Genomic DNA, 16,266 nt, shown 5'->3' with positions numbered 1-16,266 from the left:
GAGTGGATTTCATGCTCTTTATTCAGCTCATAGTGGTGAGGAGGAATGGAAGTTCCCCAGAATGTCTGCTTTATATACATTATTTACACAATGGGCCCCACGTGATTGGCTAATTCCAGGATTCTCCTGTAGGCCAGTCAGGTTGCGGATTCACTTCCACCTGGAGCTGGATTGGGTGGCTCCTGTGGACCAATCAGACTGCTGCATTCTGGGTCCTATTGTTCTAGGACCAATCAGACTGCTGCATTCTGAATCCTATTGTTCTAGGACCAATCAGACTGCTGCATTTTGGATCCTATTCAACTCAGTACATAACGGGTCTGGAGTTTAACTCAATCCCTCAGTGAGAGCGAGAGTTAGGGGTGCAGCAGCCTGAGTGAGGGTAGGGTTTTTGCCCATGGGACACACATTTATATGGTGGTCATGGGTTGTATCCCGCAGAATGCTAAGTATGTAAGCATCCGACCGGCACAAGGATTTCTGCTTCTGAAATAGGCTCCCCCTCCAAACACACTGCCTTCCCTCACATCCTTCCCCAATTCTGCTCCAGGGGGTTGATCAATTGCTTCCCTTTAAAGATCTCAAAGCAATTTTGCAACAGAATCATCAGCAACTGAGGGAAAAGAACTTTACACAACTCCATACGCAAAAACTATTGTGATGAAAAATCAAACAATGCTTTCATGTGTAAAAACAATTTCGAATCCAATACATGAGCAAATCAGGACGGTGATCCCTACTGAAAAGGATTGTTGAAAAGGGAAGAACTTCAATAAATGCCCCAAAGAAAATAGAGGTGGCACCCGTCTGACGTGTAGTGGGAGGGAGTTCCAAAGGGTAGGAGCCACCACACTGAAGGCCCAGTTCCTGCATCGTATGGAAGGGACCTCCTGATTAGATGGTATCTGCAGGAGGTGCTCACCTGCAAATCACATTGATCAATCCTATTGCACCCTTGGTGCATGGGAGACAGGGTGCGTGTTACAGGGTGGTTCTGCTGTGGGTCTTTGGTCCTCTTGTATGCTAGGTGTGTATTTTATGAAGGGCTGTCACATGGGAGGTGGAGCAAGCTTGTTTTCTCCTGCCCCAGAGGGTAGAAACTGAACCAATGGATTCAGGTTACAAGGAAGGAGATTCCAACTAAACATCAGGAAGAACTTTCTGATGGTAAGAGCTGTTCTGCAGTGGTACAGACTCCCTCGGAAGGTGGTTGACTCTCCTTCCTTGGAGATTTTAAAGCAGAGGTCAGTTGGCCATCTGTTATACATCGTCTGCTTGGGATTCCTGCATTGCAAGGGGGTTGGACTAGATGACCCTTGAGGTCCCTTCCACCTCTACAATTCTATGATTCTGTGATTTAATGGATTGTGTAGAGCGAAAGACGATTGAGCTGGGGGTGGTAGCAGTGGCAGCCGTTCTGAATGTAATGGTCTTTAGCGTACTTGTTACAGTTTTGTTGTGTAATTGTTTTTATTGATTATCTGCTAATTATATTTTCTGAGTTGTGCTGTAACTATATAACGTTCTGTCGGTGCTGCTTCTGTTTATTGCTTGTAAGCCACTTTGGGGTTCATTTGAATGGAAAGCGGAGCAGAAAGGCAATCAAATGGGATCAATAGCAGCTTTCGCGCGACCCCACGAAATGTCTTTCCATTCCCCACATTTTCCCTGTTCTGATTTATTCCCCCTGCAGCCACCTGGACGCAAGGATGGAGAATGGAGCCATCAAACGGCTGCCAGATATTTAAAGTGCACTCAAACCAACAAGTGATGTTTTGCTAGAAAGGCACAAGATAGGAGCTGGAGCTCACAGAGTTTTCCTGTAAGTTTGCTAGAGAGACCTCTGTGAGAGACATTCCCAATGTGCCCTGAAAGGGGGTGTGAGTTGCCATATAACTTCTCCTACCTGCCTGAGCTCATCCTCTTTTCTCTATTGCTCTTACTCTTCCACCTTCATCACCAAGCAGAAATGTGAGAACATTGGCTGAGTCTGACTCCAACGCTCAGACTCCATCTTAAACTAGACTAAAGTTACCGTATTTTTCCGTGTATAAGACTAGGTTATTTTGTAATAAAAAATATATGCAAAAAATTGCGGGTCGTCTTATACACAGATAGTGGAGAGGTAGGACGGGCGATTGGTGGTTGTCGTGAGCAGGAGATTGTCAGTGGTGTTTTTGTTGGTGATTGGTGGGTGCTGCAAGGTCCGCTGGCTATTGGCTGCTGTGGCAGTTGGGTGGGCGATTGGCTGTGTTGGTCCTGTGATTTTTGGCAATTCCCCCCCACCCCAAAATGCTCAACAACTCTGGGCAATCTCCCCCCATTTTCTCAATTTGGAGTCCCAAAAAAGAGGGGGCGTCTTATACACAGGGGCGTGTTATACACGGAAAAATATGCTATGTCTTTGTAGCTGGATTACCATTTTAAGCCTGCCTGAACAAAGCTGCTGTATCTACTTACAGGTAGGTAGCCATGTTGGTCTGCTGTAGTCAAAACAAAATAAAAAAAATCCTTCTGGATTGGATTGGGTTGGATTGGATTCTTATCTCATTATACATGATAAAGCTATTTTTAGCCATTTCACCACTTGCTTTTTCCTGTAAGACCATTTGCAGTCCTTAACAGTCGTCAACAGATTTACCACACCTACCAGCCCATTCCCACCACCCTTCTGAGTAATATCCCTCCCCACCCTCTCAATATATATAAGAGTCTGGTGACTTCTGTTTCAGTGTATCTGAAGAAGTGTGCATGCACACGAAAGCTCATGCCAATAACAAACTTAGTTGGTCTCTAAGGTGCTACTGGAAGGAATTTTTTAATTTTGTTTCGGCCGCTGTATCTGTTACTCTTCAAAAAAGAATGAAGGGTGAGTAAACTTTTACAAGACTAATTATTGTTTTAAGGGGGAAAGACCAGGAAAACCCAGTCTTCCTTAAAGCATCCTGAGTTACTTAAACCAAAAGGCTAAAACTGGTTTATCTAAGCGTCCCCTTTAAGCTGCAAAAGGATGGCACTCACAAATATATACCTAACAAATATATCCTTTCCAAGCGTCTATCCACATCCCAGCACCAACCCGACCCGGTCAGGTTGCCCTCTAGCACTGTTGCCTCACCCCTAGGATCCAGCCACCCACAGCATCAGCCCTGTAGATCAGCCCCCCACCCCACCCCGTGGGCGTCCTCCACTTACCCATGCGCAGAGACGACAGCACCTCTAGGCTCTTGTGGGCGAAGCCGAGAATCAGCAGCAGCAGCAGCACGGGCAAAGCCGGCATCTTCTACCCCTCCTCATGGAGAAAGTTCGGCCGTGGCCTCCGCGCTGCCACCTGCAGGAGGGGCAGGAGAAGCACACCCCGTGAGGCACATGGAGCGGGCACACCGAGTTTGGCACAGCGACCCCTTCTGGGCACAGCCATAATGATCCCTTGCAGTATAGCTTGGGCAGAGGGGGCTCGCCAACCTGGGAAGGTAGCCCGTCTGGGAGAAAGAAAACTCTGGTCCTTGCGAAATATCGTCAGGAGAAGAAAAGTCTACACAGATCTGGAGTGGAGTCCCTAAGGCGGTTGGATGGCTCTTTGTACGCCTCCCTCCAGAAACTCCTGCAGCCAAGCTGATACCAAACGCCTTACTCTGCTTTCCTCTGGACCATATCAGCAAGGCCAAGTTTGTCTAGGCAGCCCCGGAACTCCATACACACTGCCCAGGCTTGCACCCCGGGGTGGTGACTTCGGTGCTGCTAATGTAGCAGCTTGACTTCACCCCCAGAGGCGCACTCCACTGTCTCCCGAGACACACGGATGCCAAAAACAGCAGCATAACACCTGCTGTTGAAGAGGCCTTTGAGGGTCCAAACAGAGGCACCACATCCTCCCAGTTGAAAGCACATCCTCCCAGTTAAAAGGAGGACCCTAAAATACTCTTGGTGCTGAGCCTCTTGCCCTATTCCTCCACTGACCCCGTGTCCTCTTCCTTCCACTGCCTGCTGGAGCCAGCAAATCTCCTTTTGCTCCAGAACGGGGAAGGAGAAGGGTGGACCAAAGGTACAGCGGAGAATCGGGGCGGCTGCACATCTGTGCCATGGTGCATTTAAAAAGGTGAAGGCAGAAGACCTGCAGACAGTGCCAGCATGCAGCAAACTCCACCAGCTACCTGGGGCCTGGAGATGTTGTTGAAGGTCTCACACTGAGCTGCTGAAGCAACGCCATCCCTAATCCACTCTCCCAGCTGCTCTTGCAGAGCTCAGAAGACCAACCAGGAGGGCAACTAAAAAGAGGTTCCAGAAGCGAGGGATCCAGGAAGTTGGCATATACCACATCAGACCATTGGTCTATCCAGCTTGGAACTGTCTACACCAGCCTTCTCCAACTTGGTGCCCTCTGGAAGTTTCGGACTACATCTCCAGAGGATACCAGACTGGAGAAGGCTGGTCTACAACCACTGGCAGAAGTTCTCACTGTTTCCATTGGGAGATACCCAAACCTACTTGGAGATGAAAATAAAGATGCCCCCTAAAACATCTCTCCGATGAAGATAGGGATGTCCTATTCCATAGCCTCCAACATTTCTCCAATGAAAATAGGGACATCTTAAGGAAAAAAGCCAACAAAGGTCCATATAGTTAAAGCTATGGTTTTCCCAGTAGTGATGTATGGAAGGGAGAGCTGGACCATAAAGAAGGCTGATTGCCGAAGAATTGATGCTTTTGAATTATGGTGCTGGAGGAAACTCTTGAGAGTCCCATGGACTGCAAGAAGATCAAACCTCTCCATTCTGAAGGAAATCAGCCCTGAGTGCTCACTGGAAGGACAGGTCCTGAAGCTGAGGCTCCAATACTTTGACCACCTCATGAGAAGAGAAGACTCCCTGGAAAAGACCCTGATGTTGGGAAAGATGGAGGGCACAAGGAGAAGGGGACGGCAGAGGACGAGATGGTTGGACAGTGTTCTCGAAGCTACCAGCATGAGTTTGACCAAACTGTGGGAGGCAGTGGAAGACAGGAGTGCCTGGCATGCTCTGGTCCAGGGGGTCACGAAGAGTCGGACACGACTAAACAACTAAACAACAACAAAGGAAAAGCGGGACATTCCGGGATCAAATCAAAAACTGGGACGGCTTCTGTAAACCCAGGACTGTCCTTGGAAAAGAGGGAGACTTGGAGAGTATTTTGGCCCCTCCGGGACCCCGCCGACTGCCAAACCTCCTCTCTGCAGCCCACCGCCCCCTTGTGGCCACCAAGTCCAGCACTCCCCAAGCTCTGGGCATCCATCCAAGGCCTAGTGCTGCAGAGGGACCAGCACATCCTCCTCCCCCTTTGCACTTGACGCTGGTCCTGCTATGAGCTGAGTCAGCAACACTCCCCACCCGACGTCCTCGCACTGCGTTCACCTTGAGCATTAATATTTATTTTCGCTCAGCCTCGGCCGGGCAAACGGCACAGCCGAGGTTCGCCGAAGGGGAGACGCGTCAGACTACGCTGCCCCCCCCCCTTTCCCCCAGGGTGGGGCAGGGAGAGTGCCGTAAGTGGGGGGCGAGGAGGGCGGGGAGAAGGGTCAGTAGCTGGCAAAGGGGTGCTGCACTTCGCAAGCTTATTTTGACAGTGGGGAGGAAGATTCCTGAAGATAAGAGCCAGGAGGAGAGGGGAAAACACACCTCCAGCTGAAACAGCAGATTATTTCTAAAACGAGAGGCATGCATGATCAGTGCTCACAGGCACTGTTTCTCTCAGTACCAGTTGCTGGAGGGCAAACAACAGAAATGAGGGCTCTGGCCTTCAGGCCTCCTCCTGGGCTTCCCGGAGGCAACTGGCCGATTGCTGCTGGAAGCAAAGCTCTCGTTGCATTCACATGGAAGCGCCCAAGCCTGTGTTGCTGGTTAGAAGAACAGGGAACATCCCTCACCGCAATGGGACTCAGGTGCCATTTCCCCAGTGGCTGCATATCCTCCAACATTTCTCCAATGAAAATAGGGACGTCCTATTTCATCTTAATTTTTATTATTTATTTATTTATTTATTAAAAATATTTATTAAAGTTTAAAACAAAACAAGCCACAATCACAACCAAAACAGAAAAACACCATCTCAATCAATCAGAAAATCCAAAAAAGAAAAATAATACAATAAAAAAACCCCATACAAAATAGAAGAAAAAAGAAAAAGAAGAGAGGGGGGGGGAAGCACAAAAAAGACATAAAAAAAGATTCTATTTCTATTTATTATTTATACGCCGCCCATCTAACCGGGTTGCCCCAGCCACTCTGGGCGGCTTCCAACATATATTAAATCATATAATCAAGCATTAAACATTAAAAAAACCAGTTCCCTATACAGTGGTACCTCAGGTTACGTACGCTTCAGGTTACAGACTCCGCTAACCCAGAAATAGTGCTTCAGGTTAAGAACTTTGCTTCAGGATGAGAACAGAAATCGGGCTCCGGCGGCACAGCAGCAGCAGGAGGCCCCATTAGCTAAAGTGGTGCTTCAAGTTAAGAACAGTTTCAGGTTAAGTACGGACCTCCGGAACGAATTAAGTACTTAACCTGAGGTACCACTGTATAGGGCTGCCTTCAGATATCTTCTAAAGGTTGTATGCAGTGGTACCTCTGGTTGCGAACGGGATCCGTTCCGGAGGCCTGTTCGCAACACGAAAAGAGTGCAACCCGCAGCGGCGGATCTGCGCACGCGCGGGTTGCGATTCACCACTTCTGCGCATGCGCGTGATGTCATTTTGCGCTTCTGCACATGCGTGAGCGGTGAAACCCAGAAGTAACCCTTTCCGGTACTTCCGGGTTGCTGCGGGACGTAACCTGAAAGAACGTAACATGAAGCCGACGTAACATGAGGTATGACTGTAGTTACTTATCTCCTTGGCTCAGGGGGCGGGGTCATATAACTCCATACCCTCCAACATTTCTCTGATGAAAATAGAAACGTCCTAAGGGGAAACAGGTCAAATCAGAAGCCAGGACGGCTTCTGTAAGTCCAGGGCTGTCCCTGGAAAAGAGGGACACTTGGAGGGTCTGCCACAGTGGTGCCAGGGCAGAAAAAGCAGGGTCCAATGGAATTCTCCCTTCTCTGCCCCCCTCCAAGCTACACCAGCCTCTGCAGCAAAACTAGCCAGTATAGCAAAGGTGGATTTGGGTGTCTCTGCATCATATCCTAAGGTTAAACTTTGTAAAGATGCCATTCAGGGGCGGGGAACCTCCAACACACTGGTCACTCTCAGTGTGCCAGGGTGTCCGATTTGGCCCACAATGCCACTTGCCCCAAAGTACAGCCACCTGTCAATCAGCTGGCGTTACTGGGTTTAGTCCAGCTGGGTGCTGCTGCTTTGCCAGCACGTTCCTTGAAGCAAAAGGACAAGATGGTTTGGATGCTTCCTCATCCCTTCACTCAGGGCTGGAGTTTGGGTTTTGTTTTGTTTTTTTGCTTGTTTAACAGCAAACAGAAATGGAAGAGGGAAGCAAAGAAATGGCAGCCCTTCCGGGAACCTGTTGCTCAGAGCTAGACTGTCATCTTGCCCCTGGCAAATTCCAACTCAAATGAAGGCCTGAGCATTACGCTAGGCCTTTTACACTGCAAGGGAAGATGCTATCTTTTCCTTACTCCAAATTAATTAGGGATTAATTTTAGCAAAGGGCTCTGAGCTGAGCCCCAGGACCAACTTTCAGCTGCAGGGTCTTTCTGCATTCAATTTTTGTTTTGGTTTTTTTAATGCCCTACATACTTATTGGTATTCCGGAGCCAGTTAGAGAGAAGAGTGCCTGCTTCTAAGGCAAGCCCACATAGCTAGAGGGGTGAGGAGGCTTAGCAGGGATGTGGGAAGCTGGAAGGGCACCTCAGAGATCATCCAGTTCAGCCCACTGCTGATGCAGGAAATTAAAAATTGCAGCAACTTCAAGAGGTGCCCTGTACAGCCTCCATTTCGGAACCTTCAATGATGGAGAGCCTGCCACCTTCTGAGGCAGCCTTTGTCACTGCTGAACTTTCTGCCTTATTTTTAGTTTTTAAAATCTGCATTCTTATCATCTGAAAACACTGGTTTCAGGTTGTACCCTCCGAAACAACAGAATACAAAATTGCTCCATTATCTCTGTGACAGCCCTTCAAATAGTTGAAGATGTGGATCATCTCGGAAGAGCCTGAGTGTAAATTTATGTAAGAGACGCGGGTGGCACTGTGGGTTAAACCACAGAGAGAGCCTAGGGCTTGCCGATCAGAAGGTTGGCAGTTTGAATCCCCGCAATGGAGTGAGCTCCCGTTGCTCTGTCCCTGCTCCTGCCAACCTAGCAGTTCAAAAGCACGTCAAAGTGCAAGTAGATAAATAGGTACCTCTCCGGCAGGAAGGTAAACAGCGTTTCTGTGCGCTGCTCTGGTTCGCCAGAAGTGGCTTAGTCATGCTGGCCACATGACCTGGAAGCTTTACGCCGGCTCCCTCGGCCAATTAAGCGAGATGAGCGCCGCAACCCCAGAGTCGTTCGTGACTGGACCTAACATTCAGGGGTCCCTTTACATTTAATTTGTTTAAAGTTGTTTAATTTTATTATTTCCCAGTGAGCTATTGGGTCATTTGGGGGGTTTTTTAAGGCTGCATATACACTTTCTACTCCCTCTTCAAAACCGAAAGGTCTAGGTTAGAGCAAAGGGAAAGTAAACATGGTGTCCTCCAGGTGCTGCTGCACTACAACTCCCATCACCCTTGACCAGGGGCAATTCTGGCTGAGGCTCATGGGAGTTGTAGTCCAACAACACCTTGGCTTTTTTTTAAAAAATTCTTTTTTAAAAAATTCTTCTTTTTAAAATGAAAGATAGGCATTCAGGGGACACCTGTGGAGGAAGCGGAACCCCAGCAGCCAAGGGTGCAAAGGTGCCAGAAGGGCATGGCAGATGGGTTGCCTTCACACAGTCAGGAACCGGCAGTAGCGACACCCCTCGACATCACAGCACCCTGCTAGGAAGTGCTGTGGGGGTACTCGCAGCCGCCGCCGAGTTTGGCTAAGAGGGCTCTCTCGTGCACCACGTGGCAACGGTTGCCAGGAAACAGGAAGCTGCTAAAAGGATGTTGCGGTTGCTAGGCACAGCCACCTGCAGCTTGGCTGCCCTCTCTCACCTCCTTGCCCCTCCAAGCAAAGGAGGGAAGTGCGTGCCCACCCAAAGGTGGCCTGGGGGCAGGGCAGCGCTTCTCCTACAAGGCATGCCCTGTGCTTTCTTCCCAATCTGGTGCACTGCATATTGACGCTTTCTAAGAGATGAAAGTCAGCGGCGGGCCGGGAGGTGGGGAAAGGGGCGATTTGTTGTGCAATAAATTCTCCTCATTTGTCACGCATGGTCCTTACATTGGTGCAGCTAGGGAGGAGGGGTAATTTTGCTAATGCAGGGGGGAACTCTGTGGTCCTGAGAGGGTTGGACAAATTCAGGGAGCTATTGATGGCTACAAGCCATGATGGCTGTGCTCTGGTGCCAGTTGCTGGAAACCACAGAGTGCTCTTGAACCCGGGTCCTGCTTGAGGCTTCCCACAAGCATCCACTGTAAGAATAGAAAGCCGGACAAAGATGAGCCGTTGGCCTGATCCTTCTGCCCTAAACATGCCCATTTTACATCACCAGGCCCTCTTCTGTGGACAATGCCAAGGGACTTCCTTCAAATTAAGAAAGAAAACAGGCAGAGATCCGTAAAATGGTAACAGATTTGCTACAGAAAACGTCTTTCACGTTGGATGTAACAGACTGATGTGGCTACGCAGCCCTCCTTCTGGAATAATAAACAGACGTCTCCCTCCCTGAATAGCAACAGCCAGCCACTTCCCACGCACTAAGAATTAAGGGCCAACGGCAGGTGCGTGGGACCTTTGACCCGCCAGAGGCTGCTGAACTACAATTCCCATCAGCCCCAGCACGTACGGTCAATGGTCAGGGATGATGGGAGTTATGGCTCACCAATCTCTAGAGATAGCTTTTCTCAACCTGGGGTCCCCAGATGTTGTTGGACTACAACTCCCATCATCCCTAGCTAGCAGGATCAGTGGTCAGGCAACCCAAGGTGTGTCTAAACCAGCCTATTATTATTATTATTATTATTATTATTATTATTATTATTATTATTAACATTTGTATACTAACCTATACCTATAGGTCTCAGGGTGCTTCACAACACAAAGTTACAGTATACAAAGCATAAACTGTTAAGTTGTGGGTGAACATATCAGACGACACAGCGATTCTTCAAACAGCTCTTGTTTATTCAGAGGCCAGAACAGAACTGAACTGAAGGGTTCAGTCAGCCTGCTTATATAGAGATCCAGTACAACATAACTGTAACAATTTTCTAAAACTATCCAATCACTGAACGTCACTTTCGATCCCTTATTTGCATAACTATCTACAGTATCCCCCTGCTGGCCCAGGGTGAGAACTTCTTTGATTCTTGCACTGCTGACATCAATTGTCCGTTCTGTGAAAGGATCTCGTCTCGCGAGTGAACCTTCCCACATTTCCCTACTGGGCTATATTTCTCTAAGTCAGTGACCCAGATGCTTCCAACATCCAGCACAGGACCTTTATGCCCCTTCCTCTTATTCTCCACTCTCCTCTTTTCAACATAGTCTTCCAGAGCAGGGAGGTTCGCAAAACTTAGGCCGAGCGCCTCTGTCTTTCCTGGATCTTTGCAGATCAGCCTACTGTACAGAGGTAACATTCGTATTCATTGCCCTGCCTGCCGCTGGCATGCAGCCCCTGCTAGGCTGGCCAGAGGGGAATCTGGCCTTCTAGCTGTAAAAGGTTCCCTATAGTAGTTGTGGAAAGGGGACTTTCCAACAGGTGTAGTTTGTCATGCAAGCTACATCTGCTGAATTAAGTCTTCTACACAACTACTATGGGTGCTGACTGTTTTGCATCAGGATGACCATAAGGCTCTGTTGTTGTTGTTGTTGTTGTTGTTGTTGTTGTTATTAATAAATCATTTCTACCCCCCTCCATCTGGCTGGGTTTCCCCAGCCACTCTGGACGGTTCCCAACAGAATTTTAAAAACACAATAAAACATCAAATATTAAAAACTTCCCGATACATGGTTGCCTTCAGATGTCTTCTAAAAATCAGATAGTTGTTTATTTCCTTGACATCTGACGGGAGGGCATTACACAGGGCAGGCGCCACCACTGAGAAGGCCCTCTGCCTGGTTCCCTGTAACCTTACTTCTTGCAGAGAGGGAGCTGCCAGAAGGCCCTCAGCACTGGACCTCAATGTCCGGGCTGAACAGTGGGAGTGGAGAGGCTCCTTCAGGTAGACTGGGCTGAGGCTGTTTAGGGCTTTGAAGGTCACTAGCAACACTTTGAATTGTGCTTGGAAACACATACTGGGAGCCAATGTAGGTCCTTCAGGACTGGTGTTATATGGTCTCAGTGGTCACTTCCAGTCACTCCCAGTTAGGGCCAAGGTATTTCCCTGCCCTGCTTAATCCACATTTCATGAACACCATCCCCATTTTTATTTATTTAAACTTTTAAAGCTTATTGCTTCCAGTAGTATTCCTGCACCACAGCTAAACTTCCACCCTAGACGGGAGTCTCTCACTCCCAATTCAACTTTTAAAAGGGACAGAAATGCCAGCCTGTCCTCTGTATATTGCCTCTGGCCAACCCTTCTTCGCAGACTCGAATTCTTGGATTCTGCACTCAGGTGCTGCTTAAGAGAATATTTAATGCCAAGTTCCTCCTCATTGACTTGCATGAGTGTCGTTCATATTCACAGCACATTTGGAAAAGCAATATTTGCATCAAAGTTCAAACGGCAACAGACACACTCTTTTCTCCACCCCACGATACACACAGGCGCTCGGCAGTCGGGAAAATGGAGAGTCTTCACTCAGTGTGTAAAAGCGGTGCCTCCCAAAAGATTTATTATGGGGCAAATAGGAAACGCCCTGTTTCTGAATTCTGACACCCCTGGACCTTCCTCGGCCAGCCAGATCATAAAGACGGAACCTGCGCTTGTCTCCCAGGTCAGAATTTCAGGTCCAGTCCCTACTCTAAAAACCTATACATGACCCATACCCCCAATAGCTTTCACAATGAGGTGTAGGAACTCTGGGGTTCCTCAACAAGAAATTCAGTAACAGCAGGATAAATTCCCCGGAAGTCAGCTTGCCAACCATGGTGCAAAACTGCAGACACAGGGGAGTGTTGCCCTTACATTAAAGGACACTTTCAGCGCCTGTGGGGTATCCCAAGAGAGGCACCCATTGCCTCATTGGAACTGAGAATGCTCCCAGAATTCTCTGCAACATCGAACATCAAATTCTCTGCAACATCAACCATGACAGACACACAGGGGCTCCTGGAAGCCGCCCAGAGTGGCTGGGGCAACCCAGTCAGATGGGCAGGGTACAAATGAATAATTATTATTATTATTAAGGTTAAATTTATCTAGGAGGAGTTTCTTGAGGGTAAGAGTTTTGACAACGAATGATGCCACCCAGTGGCATGTGATGAAATTTTTCGTTGGGGAAGAGTTAGGGCCAGAAGTGCCAGTTTGTGAGGGTGAAGGTGGGGGACCGACGTCGTGAGCATGGCATTGTGACGTCCCGATGTGAGCATCACACCTCCCTCTCTAAGCTAGACAGAAGCTTCCTGGGCTTTAGGAAGGACATGTCAGGGCTCGGAAAGGACGCTGGAGCCCTCTTGCCTCCTTCCCAAAGCTGGACAGACTTTGGGAAGGTGGTGGGAGGGTTCATGGACCCATTAGAGCATTTTGCTTCCCTCCCTAAGCCAGGCAGAAGTTTCCAAGGCTTTGAGAAGGAGGCACAAAGGGAACATTTAGGGGACTAGCCTAGTCTCCCTAGTCCATTGTCCGCACACCGCTGATGCCAACACTATGAGTTGCCTCCAACTAAGTCCTACTCAGAGAAAGCCCATTGAAACGAATGTTTCCAAGTGACATCCTGCCAGCCAGGTCTGATATTCCCACATAAATTCCATGGGCAACGCTTTCTTCATGCAGGGGAGGCATGCTAATGTCACTGAAAGAAAATGGAGGCGCAACCCACCAGCTCCACTCCTCAGCACTTAATCTTTAGCTAATCACACGCTAAATGAGGACTTCTCTGAAATCCGGACAAATATTTACACGGAGTATACGCAACAAGAAACAAGTAGTCGGAGCGAAACCTGAGAGAGTGTTTTGAGCCCAAAGTCCTGTCAGATAGCAAAGAAGAAGGCCCGCTATGGCGGCGAAGGAGCTGAAACTGACAAAGAAGGACAAAGTGGTCACAGACTTCTTCCTGTCAGAAATGTCAGCTCAGCTTGACAGACTCTGAACTAATCTAACCACTGGTTGGAAAGATGTTTTAAAGCCTCTGGAAGATGGAGTTACTATAGTCAAAGGCAGCCTTACCAAGGTGGTTCAGACAGCCATTGAAGCTGTGAATCTAGCTGTCAAACAGGTGGGAAAACTGAAATTGCTAGCGCATAATACTCTCAGCCCGCAATTACACTTAGAGGAGGTGGGAAATGACCACTACCGCTTGAACCTAAAAGTGAGCAGATTAGCCAAGGGTTCTGGGCGTGAAGCTGTAATACCCTTCATGGCAAAATGGCTGACTAAAGTGCCATGTTCAGAGGGAATCGCAGAATTCAACATAGATGCGTTGTATAGAATTGGCCCAAAAGGATCGTTGGCCTAGAGATCTAGTGATCTGCTTCAGGAGTCTTGCAACTACAAGAAATCTCCATTTGCAAGCGAGTATACAGCCTGGGAAAAGTGATAAAAGGTAAAGGTACCCCTGCCCGTACGGGCCAGTCTTGCCAGACTCTGGGGTTGTGCGCCCATCTCACTCAAGAGGCCGGGGGCCAGCGCTGTCCGGAGACACTTCCGGGTCACGTGGCCAGCGTGACATCGCTGCTCTGGCGAGCCAGAGCCGCACACGGAAACGCCGTTTACCTTCCCGCTAGAAAGCGGTCCCTATTTATCTACTTGCACTTAGACGTGCTTTCGAACTGCTAGGTTGGCAGGCGCTGGGACCGAGCAACGGGAGCGCACCCCGCCGTGGGGATTCGAACCGCCGGCCTTTCGATCGGCAAGCCCTAGGCGCTGAGGCTTTTACCCACAGCGCCACCCGCGTCCCTTGGGAAAAGTGATACGGCAAGGCAAACCGCTGTTATTTCTTTACAACTGGTCCCGATACGTTAAGGCACATTGGTGAATTTCACCCCTACACAGAAAAAATGCAAAAGGCAGACGTGAGATATTGGTGGGGTGATCACCACTACAGGTAGTGTCATGCATTGGGCAATCCACTCATGAGGAGATGAGGAACTTCTTCTATTTACTTAACTCGGACTCCTCATCCCCTCTCCTTCAACATTGCAGATCCCATGATGAAGAATCAGACATGGAAGAAGTCTTCAGGAGCAGGGGGGGGGAATTAGGCATCAGAAGGCACATGTTAAGGTTAAACTAGAGCGCCTAGGACTTGCCAATCAGAAGGTCGGCGGTTTGAATCCCCGCAACGGGGTGAGCTCCCGTTGCTCAGTCCCTGCTGCTGCCAACCTAGCAGTTCAAAAGCACATCAAAGTGCAAGTAGATAAATAGGTACCGCTCCGGCGGGAAGGTAAACGGCGTTTCCGTGCGCTGCTCTGGTTCGCCAGAAGCGGCTTAGTCATGCTGGCCACATGACCCGGAAGCTGTACGCCGGCTCCCTCGGCCAGTAAAGCAAGATGAGCTCCGCAATCCCAGAGTCGGCCACAACTGAACCTAATGGTCAGGGGTCCCTTTACCTTTACCTTTAAGAGATTTCTCCTCCAATTTATTTCACCAGGTACATTCAAAGCATAAGGGCTAGCAATACTATTTGCTAATTTAACTTTTCTCCTTTAGCATAGCTCGCAGATACGGAGGGATGTTATATTTTTGTCGCGGGCTATCAAAGCGGTAAAAACATAGCATTGTCCCAGCTCCCCTTCTTGGATAAAACTTTTAAAGTGTTGAAAACATTCCAGGGGAGGTGATTTGAATCCAGCGAGGCATTTACAGCACAATAAAAAGGGAAGACTGATCCAAACAAATGTGAATGCTCAGCAAACCCTAGAAGGAATTTGAAAGACTTCATCCTAATGTGTGAAATTGCACCTGTTGTCCCCCCCCCCCCCAAGCTAAAATGTATACACATGAACAGCTTACATCCTATCATCCCCTGGATGAGTTGAAAAATTAGGCAAAAACTGTCTGCCTGGAAGTGTCAGATTGCATCCCTGTATGGGTTACTGTCAAACGTCAATCCTTCCCTGCTTGCCTGCTGTTCTGGAGCTGCCTTTCGCTACTCCTGCAAAATCAGCTGGTGGTGGGAAGACTGGGTTCATCAATCACAGGGTATTTTGTAGTGAACTCCTGCTGCAACCTTTCATCGGTGACCACTTGGGATGCCATGAAATTGGCCATCAGAGGAGTCTGTATCAGTGGAACGTCAGCCATCAAAATAATCCACAGAAGCAGAACAAGAATGTCTGGTGAAGGAAATTGGAGAACTGGAGCTTAAACATGAAAAAGAACACTTCTTTAAAAACAGGCAGAATTAAGGCTGCAAAAACTCCCACACAACTAATGTATGTTAATCAGAAATATGAATTTGGTAGAATATCTGCAGCTAGCAAAGACGACAGGAAGGATAAGAGGCCAAACGAAACAAAAAGTCTATAAGGATTGGAATTTTTTTAAAGAATACTTTAAAAACTACGGTATAAAAGGAAACCTCTTGGCAGAATGACTGAACCTTGCACAGTATAAATATAGTTTGTAGGGAAGTTAACAGAAACTAGATATGAAATATGTAACTGTGCGGTACAAGATAATCAACAGATAAAGTACAGTGAGACTAATTGGAAGTCATTTTTAATTTCTTGTTTTATAAGTTCTATAATTGTTCACATCATTGGGAGTATAAATGATGTCAGTTATAATAATTGTGTTGTTTCATATATTGTTATTGTTTGTTTGTTAATTTATTGTTTGCCTATTTGATTGTATGTTGGTTGGTTGGTTTCTTTGCTTTCCTCACATAAATGTATCTATTTTAAAACAATAAAGATATACAATTGAAAAAAGAGAGAGAGAAAAGAAATACGAATTTGGCAGAAAAATTCTAAATTACTTGCAAACCAAATTGAAAAGAAACCAAGATCTTCTCATACCAACCGCTCAATATTCTCAGTAGAGAGGTCACATTAAGTAATATGTCTGAATGTTGAATGTGTATGTCTAGAGACAAGGGATAA

General features: G+C 47.8%; 1 protein-coding gene across 3 annotated transcripts in view; it reads right to left on the bottom strand.

Annotated features, from left to right (window-relative positions):
• Positions 1-16,266, bottom strand: part of GRIK5 (glutamate ionotropic receptor kainate type subunit 5) — a 97,648-nt gene that overhangs the window by 53,484 nt on the left and 27,898 nt on the right. For all 3 annotated transcript variants that reach the window (XR_013393768.1, XM_028742288.2, XM_028742287.2), the window contains exon 2: positions 3,196-3,331. Coding sequence is in view for 2 of the 3 variants with exons in the window: in XM_028742288.2 (XP_028598121.2) it covers positions 3,196-3,280 (85 nt within the window). In the remaining variant the exon portion in view is untranslated. The remainder of the gene's footprint in view (positions 1-3,195; positions 3,332-16,266) is intronic.

Source organism: Podarcis muralis, chromosome 7 (genome assembly GCF_964188315.1).
Source record: "Podarcis muralis chromosome 7, rPodMur119.hap1.1, whole genome shotgun sequence".
Lineage (NCBI taxonomy): Eukaryota > Metazoa > Chordata > Lepidosauria > Squamata > Lacertidae > Podarcis > Podarcis muralis.
The sequence above is the reverse complement of the archived record's forward strand: the minus strand, read 5'-3'. Positions and strand labels throughout refer to the sequence as shown.